At 40.7% G+C, this 12,279-nt stretch overlaps 1 protein-coding gene across 9 annotated transcripts in view; it reads right to left on the bottom strand.

The window, feature by feature from the left end:
- ncor2 (nuclear receptor corepressor 2) overlaps positions 1–12,279 on the bottom strand; it is a 111,351-nt gene that overhangs the window by 57,917 nt on the left and 41,155 nt on the right. For all 9 annotated transcript variants that reach the window (XR_004656595.1, XM_034871306.1, XM_034871313.1 and 6 more), the window contains exons 7-15: positions 10,613–10,669; positions 10,138–10,190; positions 6,937–7,003; positions 5,653–5,825; positions 5,422–5,515; positions 3,431–3,609; positions 2,709–2,763; positions 2,524–2,622; positions 4–164 (exon numbers count right to left, since the gene is read on the bottom strand). Coding sequence is in view for 8 of the 9 variants with exons in the window: in XM_034871306.1 (XP_034727197.1) it covers positions 4–164; positions 2,524–2,622; positions 2,709–2,763; positions 3,431–3,609; positions 5,422–5,515; positions 5,653–5,825; positions 6,937–7,003; positions 10,138–10,190; positions 10,613–10,669 (938 nt within the window). In the remaining variant the exon portion in view is untranslated. The remainder of the gene's footprint in view (positions 1–3; positions 165–2,523; positions 2,623–2,708; positions 2,764–3,430; positions 3,610–5,421; positions 5,516–5,652; positions 5,826–6,936; positions 7,004–10,137; positions 10,191–10,612; positions 10,670–12,279) is intronic.

Genomic DNA, 12,279 nt, shown 5'->3' with positions numbered 1-12,279 from the left:
CACTTCATTCCATCTTCCTTGTCTTCAGCTTCATTTTTTTCTTCATCCCTCTCTGCCTCCTTCTCTTTCTCCTCCTTCTCCTTCTCTTCCTGGCTGCCCCGATGCACTGGTTGTTGTTGCTGCTGCTGTTGCTGCTGCTGCTGTTGCTGCTGCTGCTGGCCGTGCTGTGGCGAAGAAGACAGAAACAACAAGGCACTCTGTTACAAAGACAATCCCATATAACTGGACACACAGACTTACCAACAAACACCCTCACCTCTCCTGTCACCTGTATACATTTGACACATAAGTTTCAATGTGTGGACACATACACAAGAAAAAGGACCACTTGAATCATTTTGCAAAGTATTTGAGTGTTGTTTACTATTGAATGTAACAGTTTCACTTTGCAGTCACCTCCAATATTTCTCTCTAATTACAAGCCACTATATATGTATTTTAGCCACGTACATGTTCTGTCTGTTTGCCAACAGTGAGGGAGGAGGCACCTGATCTGATATCTTAAACATTATTCTGACGTTTGGCACACAGTTGCAGATGGTATGATGTCTGACTGAGATAACACAACAAACCGCATCATGATGTTTGCAAAAACAAGATACATGAAATAATTCTTATCTTTGACATTTGAGAAGAACTTTGTTGTATTGTTTAAGTACAGAATAGATACAAACCTCAAAAATCCTATTCAGTTTATGCATCAACATTAAAAAAACAGGATACGAAAGTTCAGAAATATGCTCTTTGAGCACCCAGAACCACTTCCTTACCAATTTCCTGTCTGTCTGGGCTTTTACGGTTAGAGTTCAGATCAGTATGGGCATTCAGTACGACCAAAAAAAACAACAACTTTACAGCAGCGGCTTAATATTAACCAAGCGCACATATTTAAACTGATCACAACTTCTACTTTATTTGATCTATTTGCAGTTGCTGTCTGTGGGCTAATGCTCATCCAAAGAATATTAACTTTTGTTGATCTCTTTACTACATGTCTGCTTTATAAAAAGACACATTACATATGGTTTCTGGCAAGGGAACATAAAAAGAATGCAAATTGAGACAGTTAAGAAAGAGACAGAGAGAGCAAGAGAACGAGAATGAAATGAGACCACAATATAAAGAGTAGAGTAAGATGGCAGGGAGAAGAGCAAGAACAAAATGCATTTTTTCTTCACAGAAACCACCTTTACCTCCATTTGCTAAATATCACTTATGTCCTTTCCTCCCTTTGCGGTTCTCTTTTTCCTTCTCCCACACAGATCATCAGCCTAATAATTTCTACGCCCCAAGCTGCCCTTAGGTCAGTGCTGCAGAAAGTGTACTTAAAGAAAACAGCAGAGTAGCCACCCCGCCACAGCCCTTGGAGGAAAAAAAACTCAGTAAGGCCGAAAACACATTAACATTTGCCTTAAGCCATTACTTATCCCCTCCATATCTCCACTACCCAAACAGGATCTCGATTAGCATTTGCAGTCATTTTAACATACAGCACTACACTTCCTGTTCCTCCTCTGAAGCTACCTCCCTAAGTGACTGCAAGCTATTAATGCTAGCTGCTACTCAAGAGATGTGGAGCAAAGCCCCAGATAATGAGTGAAGGTTCCTTCAAGAAAGATGAGGAGACATCGCCCTCGTACCAACGGGAAAAGGTCGCCAGAAAAATGCCAGAAATGTGCTATTTTCTTAGCGCCCGCCATCACGAAGTTTAACAGCTAGCACCTGATCTGGGGGCAAAGTAATAACTGGTTGTTCAATAGCAATAGAAATGACCTGGGTCAAAATAAAATTTAAAAAAAACTGTCAGTATGGAAATAGAGTTTACATGATGCCGTTTAGCAAATTGTGGCACTTAATTAGTCAACTTTATGACCTTTGGCGTTTTTCTGACCTATTCATCAAGGGAGTTTGTTGGCTTAGACTACCTCACTGTTCTGTAAAGAAGTAACTAGAGCTCCAGTGTTGGTAGTGATTTAGGGCTGTGCATGCAGGACACATTATAATCAATTCAATGCCCCATTTTCAGTAGTTTTCAAAGGGTTTAAATCCTTTTGCAGTCCGTTTTTGCACGCCAGATACCTCGCACCTCCAGTGTATGCTCTGTGCAGCCTACTGTGCACCCAAAGTTAAAACCTGTTCAATATGCCACATAGAAAAATGTCTCTGGTGTCCAACCAGATAAAATAAGAGGCTTTTTTTAACATAACATTGTCTATAACAATGAACAATAGAGGTGAAATTACTAGGGTTTTTTCTGCCAAACTTGTTTGACAACAGAGAACGGCATTGGAGCTGAAGGGTAATGGCTGAAATGGAAAACAAGTTTTTCGCCAACTAGAGAGTGGTATTTAGCAAAGTGACTGCAGCTGCTTTTTTGGTTGCCTAGCAATAACAAAAGGAGACTTCTTTTTAAAGAAAATGTAGTGATGCCCCTCAGATTTTCCGGCTCACAAGACTTTTATGGTTGTGTCTTGTTGTAAAGTAGAGATCTTTTCTAACTATTAGTTTGAAAGTGGAGAATACCTGGCTTCTTCCTCTGCGTCTGTAGTTCCTCCGCACTATGTTCTTATAGTTTTCATTCTTTTTGGTCAGGTAGTAAAAGAGCACACACTCCGCCACCGTCTGAAACATGAACGAGATGGGTTTCTTGTCAACAATCATGACTGGACCACCCAGATATACACACGAAAAAGAAAATAAATCAATACCTTTCTCTCCAGAAAAGACGCAATCAGACCAAAGTTTTTGGGGTGCTGGATGAACCTGTGGGAGCAGAACAAAGAAAATCTAGCAACTTGCTAATGGAATAACTCAATATCATTGGCATTTGCTGATTTCTTTATTTTATTTTTTATCTTAGAGGTATACTACATATATTGCATTAATCCTAAATCAATAAAAAGGTGGCATCTAATACATTATTAAAAATTACACCTGCCAATCACTAGTGATCAAATATCTTCCTGAAACTGACGATCTTCCTATTGCATGAGGGTAGACTTGAAAACCACTGATTGCACAGTATGGGTTTGATCCAATTGGCAGCCTGAAACGCCTCCTCTCGTTTCTCACAAAAGGGGAAGATACACTTCCTCACCAACAACTGACTGACCCTTCATTCGTCACACATATTTTACAAGAGTACAAGACATAATTTAATCATTGCTTAACAGAAGCTTTTGAGCACTTGCAAAATGAGAATGGGGCTGAAAAATAATATGGGATTTAGTAAAAATTTGTGCACATACATTGCATTCTAGATGCAAAATGCAAAAGCCACATGTCAAAACGTTTCTGTCAAAAACACTTTTAGGTCCATATTTGATCAACAAAAGCCAATCTTGCAGCTAAGAAAGGATAAAAGGAGATGTTTTCTATTCAAAGCAGAAGAAATTATGTCCATCATGACAACTACTTGTGTTGTGCTTACTTCTCTCTGAAAGTGTCCTTCTCCTGCTCGCTCCACATGTTCATAACCTGCCGGTCCTTGTACACCTTCATGGGGTCATCCATCAATCCATTCATGTTGATGAACTTGATGCGTTGCTGCTCAGCATCAAACAGCATAGGAGGGATGACCGCCAGCTGCCGCATTTGCTTCTCTGTGTTCTGGGGAACACAAATGCCACACACAAGACATCCACAGGAGTGAGTGGGTTGGTCTTGAGAGGGAAACTGTCTGACAACATGGTGCTTATATTGACATACACTAGATGAAACCTGCCCGAGATTTAGATGACAGGAGACAAAGTTCAGGGTGTCTTGTTGGCTTAGCAGGCTAAGGCATGTCAAATGTAAACTTTCACTCTACTGTTGCTCTTCAATTTACAACGATTACAAAATAAAAAATAAAAAGATAATATCTGAGGTTAGGAGGGGGAGGGTAGTAAAAGTAAAGGCACTGTGATAGCGAGAGGAGGTTGGATGGTAAAAGCAGTTTTTGAGATGAGAAAAGACAACCCAATTGGACACACTGCTCAGCTTGATGGGACCAGGCTGACATTAGAGGAACAGGTCTAATGTGTGACTGGTGGACAACAAGGCACTGTCTGCTCAGAGCTTGGTCCTCCACCACTTATCCTTAACACTGAAAGCAGTGCCTCACATTGTAAGTCCGACATCTCAAGCCAAGCAAATCTCCTTTTAACATATATAATAACCAAGACATTTCTCTGGTGAGGTCAGTCAATGTCTTTGCAATTTTTTTGAAAAGTATAATTGGATATATAATGTATGTTTTTTTATTGAAAGTAGCTTAACTGTGTACGTTAATCAGGTAGCCATTTTTGATTTCAACTGGGTGTAAAGGGTGTAAGTTTTTGTTTGAAGTCAAGTTAAACCAATTTTCCTCAGTGGGTTTGAAAAATTGCTAAAAATCTTTCCTTAGACCAGACTGGCACGTTTGACACTGAAACTTTACCAAAAGATACTAAATTTGCAGGCTATTACATGTTTGGGATTTTGTATCCTTTGCTGATGTTTACCATTATCTACCTCACAGTTTAGTTTCAAAATAGAACTAATACAGTATGTAGTGGAAGAGTCCACAGTCGATAATTACGGTAGCGGTAACGGTTGATGCTATGTGTCGACAGCCCGTGTTATTAACGGAGGAAAGACAATTTGTTTCAAAAGAGTTTGACTGTAAAAAAAAAAAAATACAGGCCGTAAAAACTACCAGAAACTATCAAAGTTTTGGCAGCATTTCAACTGCAAGCAGCAGTGTGTGTGTGTGTGTGTGTGTGTGTGTGTGTGTGTGTGTGTGTGTGTGTGTGTGTGTGTGTGTGCGCTCAATTAATGTGCATATATATTAAATTTTATTGGTTTAAGGACGCCCCGATGGATTGGACGCTGGTCTTTATGGGCCAATATTTAGTAAAAATACTCAATCGGGAGATCGGAAAATATGCATAAAAATGCTTACTAGTCACGGATTTTAGAATTCTTCATTTTACAAGCATGAGTTCCGCCACATTAGCTGTACACCATTAGCAACATGTGCTGAAGCTAGCATAACAAGTCGATTGTCATGCGAGTCAGTCACAAAAGTGCAAATTAAATGGCGGAGCTGGATAACCCACCCTAACACAATTTTATCAAGCTTTTAACATCACATTCTCTATGGCCTAAGTTGTGCTGCAACCTGGTGGAGATCCCAATACGCCACAAAGCTGTCAAACTGTCCTATACTGTAATTCAGCTATAAAAAAAAAAGAAAAGAAAAAAAGATCTGAATTGACCGTTTATCCGTCAATTTAGTTAATTGGCGATCAGCAATCGGTATCGGCTGCACAATCACCAATCAGACACCCTCTGTCCCGTATGGTAATTTGGAATTCCAAGTGTGTGACAGTGTGAATACACCCTAAATGTTGCAGAAGAGGAATGGAGGGGCTAACTATCCTTCACAGAAGAGCCTACCTCATGCTCTGATATGCCATCAATGATCTCAGAAACCTCATGTTCACTGCGAGCTGCAGAAGAGGTCAGCCCACCTCCTCTCTGCCCAACACGGCTACAAAAGGAAAAATAAAGACATGTCACTCAAAACTAGTAACTAGGAAATGAATCCAATTGATTAAGACCATTCCAGAAATGAAGGGCTTTTTTCACTGTTGAACAACCACAGATTGCCTGTTGTTGTGACCTCACCTCTGCATGCGCTCCTGGAGCTCTCTTTGCTTGCGGATCTCTGGAAACTGTTTCTCGTAGTACTCCCGCACCTTGCTCTCCTTTGCTCGGCGCCGCGGGTTGCTTTCGATGCGCTCCACCTTCTTCTCCCAGGCTTCCATCAGCTGATCATAGCGCTGGCAAAATTTCTGTTCCTGAAGCACCACAGAAAGATAAAAGATCTCAAACCACTGCAGATCTGCTTAAATATCAACACTATCTCTTTCTGTCTTTGATGCAGGTCTGCCTTTGATCAATAGACAGACAACTATCGGACCGTACTGTTTAAGGAAGTATAATTACAGAACATTTAACAGTTACAGATAAACCAAGACATCGCCAAAAGCGCAGAGAAAGATCAATTGAATGATTTATTTTATCTTGTTGTGTCTCAACATGAACATCTACATGTTTCAGAGGGGCAAAGGGATATGTTGGTATTCTATGGGCAGTCTGGCCTTGAGTCACAACTCTACCAGACAACAGGCCCTCGTTCCTCCCAGCTTCCTCACAGGCATGCTGTAAAGCAGACCATTAAACTCGCTGGAGACAAGTCCCTCAGTAGGCTCATAAACCCCAAGGTGATGTCCCTCCCCCCCCACTCTGCACACAAGCAGGTACCTCCCCCAATTAGACACAACGCAAAAGAAGGCTGGACACTCGCCCACGACTCAGGCTCTGATACAGGTGCTGCTTCTGAACTGTTCTTTCCGGCCTCACTTAAATCCGCAATGGACAATGAATGCAGAGCTGTGAAAGTTTGTTGCTGACACTATCTCAGAGGTTGGATGCAGTAAAATAAACTGGTTTCCCATCATATTTACGACGTGTGGATAAGTTCATAGTAAAACTGTGGACATGATAATTTTCTGTTGAGCTAGGTTTTAAGATGTCTGCTGGCTGTAGCATAATGGCTCACCCAATTGATCCCTGCTTTATTAATAGTCATTCTCTTTGGCTCAGTCTCCCTCAATCATTGGCAGGCTAGAGCACAGACTAACCCTGTACAATGCTCATTATAAGTGCTTAGCTGACAGATCTAGGTTGTTTTTTTTTTTTCAGATGACTGTGTGAGAGTTTTTTTTATTTATTTTAAAAGCAAGGGCAGGGCACTGTAAGAGTACTAAAAAACTGATCATACCCGGTGTTCTATTGGTCTGTCGAAAATGGATACTTTCTTCATGGAGCAGCTGGCCCAGTTTCACACTAGTCATCCGTCATGGGCAGTCTCAGCAGAGAGTCAAAAATGTTAGATTCTCTACTTACCCACTGCTTACGAGCATGATTTCTCCTCTTGAAGTATAAGATGAGCTTCTTCCTCATTGCCTGGTTTCTAAGACGGTCGAGAAAAAGAGATGCATGGAGAAAAGAGACGGGCAGAGGAGTAGAAATCAAAGATAAGGCAATGGTATTCACAAAAACATTTACAATTCAGACAGTGATTTAATTATGCTTGTCATATAATAAATCTAAGTACATCATGCTCTTCAGAACCTCGGGTAAACATTTTCTACCCTCTCACATTTTCTTTGCCCACCTGACCTATTTAACCAATAAACAAAAAACACACTTTCTTTCACACACATACACCCACACAAACAATGTCTGTCCTTGTGTGCCACTGCTCGATAAACTCACACTTGCTTCTGGGTAGAAAGGACAGCGAGGTGAGGCAAACTTATCAAACTTGTCTGGGCTGGGAACAACCAGCCACAGTGCTTCAAATAAAGGTCAGGGCCAGTAATCTCCTTAGGCAGCCACTCAGTTTGTCTCTTTCTGTGCTGCAAAACAGAATTTTATTCCTGACACTTAATCCGTCAGTTGTAAGGTCACGTTCCAAACTGATTAATGTAATCTTATTCTATCACTTCAGCTGAGCCGCGGGGCCCTCTTGATCACAGGCAAGGACAGAAGACCAGGAAGTGGGCTACTGGTGGTATGACTTTTGTGAAAATTGGAAGTTAGCATGATAGCCTTTAGGCTCTGGAGGGACAAACAAACAGGATGACCTATTCTCCATTTCCCAAATATGTTATCTGCAATAACAAAGCCAAGTTCAATCTAAACAGCCTTAACCCCCAACTACATAAACACTCCCACACAAACAAACAGGCACATATTGAGCCAGGTCATTGCAGCAGAAAAGATAAATACTGCCAAACTCCCAGTTAGATACTGTTGATACCCACACTTACTGTGCCATATAATTGGTGAGAACTAACTTGGTATGGCAAAAACAGGACTGGCAGATTAAGCCTTTTCAAAACAGAGATGGCATTGTCCTCTGGACAGCAGATGGCAAAGGGAAAGATTAGTAGCCCTGAACGCCTACAAAAGGTTTCCTTTGTCCTGCACTAAGTCGGTGCCACTGAGATCTCCAAGGACGCTGTAATTGGCATAATACCTACAAAACATGATGGCTGGAAGATTCTTTACACGCACACAGATGTTCCCCAGTGGTACAAGCACACTGAGGTAAAATATTTTTTCTGAATATGCAACGGATATTGGCAAATGTATCGCCAGTTGAGTGGTCAAGGCAAAGTGAGCAGGAGATGAACCAGGATGGGGATTCGGATGCCGAATGTTACTACCCATCCATCCCAGCAGGGGTGAGTGCCAGGTTTAGCAAACCGGTAATCAAAACAAAGAAGTCAATTGTGCTGGCTCAAAGCGACTCAGTGGTATTTAATAACGCGCACACACAGTGGGAGAAAGGAGAGTTTTCAGTTAATTGCTTTGAGGCAATAATACTGATCAAACGGTGCAGGGATCAAAAGCAGTGAAGACAGAGCAGTGTGTGGCTAAGAGGTCAGACACATCTTGTGGTATGCCACTGTGCCAATGGTAGAGACGAGCTATTATAACCCTCTCGCAGCCCTTTGATGTGCCTCATTGAAGTAGGGTCCTTAAAATATTTTAGAGCTGTATTGATAGACATGGCAGGGCGACGCACAGAAGTGTATTCTCTGCTCCTTTAATATGAAATTGACATGATCTATTAAACATTCATCTAACACAATCTTGGATGCTAAGAAGAGCATCCTGATTATATTGTTAAGATTTATAAGATTATAATATCAGGGGCAAAAAAAGAAATCAATAGTTATTTTCAGAGGCAACAGCTATGTTTTTTATACTTATGCACCTTTTGCTTGAGCATAGAAGTTCTGAAGCTCATGTCAGCAGCAAAAGGACAACCTGAATTAAAATATGACTTCAATACTACTGCTTCAGAGTTAAAGCTGATTTGATGTGGCAAAAATATAAATATGACATACAAATCTTCTACCATCTTGTTAGCTCAGTAAAATAACAGACAGCAGCTGGTAGTCCAATTCTAAAGCATACAAAACAAACAACCTCTTTGATATTAGGTTGCTGTTGTCTTAAACCACATATTCAAGGTCCTCACAACAAAATGACAGTGAGCCTTAGTTGTACCATTTGGAACTTGCTTAAAAATGTTTTTTAAATGCATAATTAAACAAGGAGAAAACAGGTGTACTCAACTCAAAAACCTATTTAGGGATCAAATTTAAAACATGAGGGCAAATAATAATACTACACTTACATAATACTAGACATGTAGGTATGGATTTAAACAGAACTGACAGAACTTGACTGGAAGTAAAATAATGGCCTTAGCCTATGGACTGGTCTGCTAGCTGATTTAATTGCCAATACTACTGCCGTGTCATTCTCAAACTAAAGACTTCACTAAAAGTGGAGGTCCTTTACCATGCGGTTTTTGCATTATCTTTTTACCCACTGTAGCTGCCCACGTTCTAAACGTTTATTCCAGTAAGTTTCATTACCAAGTTTACATAATGACATTTTCACATCCCCTTCTGAAATGCCATTATTTGCAGTCTGCCAAGGAGGAAGGGGGACTTGAGGGTGGAAACAAGTGGCCAGTCTCATTCTCTCTACTATGGGAATGAATAGCTGCTAAGGTCACAAAGTTTGAATTTCTAGTGGTAGTATTTTCAAGTTTACAGAGAATTAAAAAAAATCAAGGATTTCATGAGCAGAATACAACAGGAGAGCAAAAGCACCATTAGTAGTTGCTACATTTGTAAACAAACAAATTTCCCCTGTACAGCAAATACAACAGATAACAAATCAAGTATCTCCCTGTAGAACAGGGCTTCTCCAGCCTTCCTGGCCTGTTATCCTTTGATAGGTTCTAGCATTCTCATGAACCCAGAGCACTTAAGAGTTATGTAAATTTGAGTTTGCTATACACAATACACAAATTTTCAAGAACAACAAGATGGCTTGAAATGCATTATTCTTTTTAATTATTTTGGGGATTTTAAAAAGATCTGTGGTGACGCAGTTTGTATTATCAAACTATCCTACATGAGCTTCTGTATCAATGGTTAAACTCTCTATAGTTTAATGACCTGATATAAAACATTTGTTGATGTGGAAGTGTATAGGCCCATGTAGTAACAGACTCACATTTTGATGTTCTCATGGTACTGCTTGGTATCAGAAGGCTGATTGTACAGAGGCTGGAACACAAGAAGGAACAAACAGTTCAAACAATCAACCATATTTTCAGTTGTGCAGACAGATTGTAATTGAACAGCTCGAGTACACTCCCAAAATGTCCTTGTTATGATTCTGACCTTGCCCCATACACATACAGCTACAGGCAACCCTTTAACACTGCACGCTGATTTGAGTCATCATAATTCATATGTTCAATAATTGTTTAAAGGAGATTTGGAGTACCTTAACCAAATCTTTTAACTTCATTACTTTACACCCTTGCTCAAGAGCCTTGCATTTAAGAACTTGTTACTGGTCCCTCCCAAGCATCCTTTATCCCTCTAATCTGACCTTCTACAAAATGTTCCCACATGTCAATAATGCAAAAAGAGAGCAGGAAAAAGAAAAATAGATGTGACAGAAAATCAAAGTCTCCACTCACCAGTTCTACCCTGGGTCCCAGTCCCTCCAGTATCCTGTGAGCTTCTTCTGCCTTTTTCTGGTAAGGGAAGACAACAGAAGTGGTACATTAGCTGGCTGCCTGCACGTCTCCCATCACCACGGCAACGCAGTGAGCACGCTCACTTGATCATTGAGGCTACAACACTGCTCACTGGCTGGATGGATGATGGCTGGATGGATGGCGAGATCGATGCACCTACTATTATAAGAGCTTTTAACTCAAGCTGGGTCACAGCTTCCTCTTTCCTCTCTCAGAAAAAATGATTCCTCTCCCGTGAGCAGAGAGAGGAAGGGAGAAAAGAGCAGGCAGGTAGTAAAGCGAGTGGTAGAGAAAGTGAGTGGGAGAGAAAAAGCAAAAAAAAAAAAAAAAAAACATGTAAGGAGGATGGGCTAAAGGGCTTTGCATCAGATGTATCTTATGAGATAAACACCAAAGCAGAGAAAGCTCTCACCTTCAACTCACTATCTACTTCAGCCTCTTAAAACAAAAGGCAGGGACCATAAAGCAAGACATAAGAGGTGTAGGGGCATCGAGCTGGGCAGCAAAAAAAACAATGTGTGTCTTTGGATGATCTCTCTGCAGCATTGCTCTCCCATACATTTATATTTAGCTGAAGCAGACACATGTGTGAGTAACATCCCAGACTACCCCTCTCATTGCTCACTCCACTCTTTTTTCTCAATACACTCTGTATACTCTCTCCGCTTTATCAATCAAACACACCCTTCCTTGGTCTCACACAACATGCTCTGCTGCTTCCAATCTCACTTAATTTCCTTCAGTGACCACACAGTGAGACCGGCAGGACTGACACATGTGCAGACAGGATGGAAGTAAAGTAAGGGAGGGTTGGGATGGAGAGGAAGATTTTTAGAGGTGATAACAGAGACATAACTTGCCGGTGTGTGTGTGTGTGCACGTCAACGTCTTCTTCACCACCCACCATGTCATGCTTCCTCCTTGTCCCTTTCACTACGTCTTCACTGTTGCAGTAGCACAGGAGTTGTTTTGGGATCTTAAGTTTACACAACAGTCACGCTATCACACTTGGATGAATGACCCCAGAGAAGTCCAGGCACAGAGCTTAACTTCACTCAACACAGGCTTCCAACTGGGTCGCCTATGAGTGAAGCAACACACGGCTCCCGTTTTTAAAAGTGCCTTGTGCATTTCCTCTAAAACATAAGTAAAAAAAAGCACGGATGATTCAAATATGCACATACTGATGTGATACTGATATGCGTGTAATGATGTGCTAAGCAAGAAAGTAAGTATTAATGAATCTATGTTTGTTATAAACTGAAGTCTTTCCAGATAAAACGAAAATGGCAAAGGTGTACCAATATACAAGGCTGGTGAAAAACATACACTTTCAAACTACAGACCTTTTGCTCTGCTCTATCAATTCTCAAAAATACAAAAACAAAAAAAATTGATAACTTTATTACCAAACATAATATATTTTGTGATCAGCAATATGGGTTCAGGGCTAATAGAACAACTTCACATGCAATATTAATAATTGCATGATAAATATACAGAGAGAACTGCTGTGGTATTCAAACTGCTTTTTTGATCTTTCCACACACACACACACACACACACACACACACACACACACACACACACACACACACACACACACA

The sequence above is a fragment of the Etheostoma cragini genome, chromosome 5, assembly GCF_013103735.1.
Source record: "Etheostoma cragini isolate CJK2018 chromosome 5, CSU_Ecrag_1.0, whole genome shotgun sequence".
Taxonomy (NCBI): Eukaryota; Metazoa; Chordata; class Actinopteri; order Perciformes; family Percidae; genus Etheostoma; species Etheostoma cragini.
Note: the sequence above shows the minus strand (reverse complement) of the source record. Positions and strands in the feature narration are given on the sequence as shown.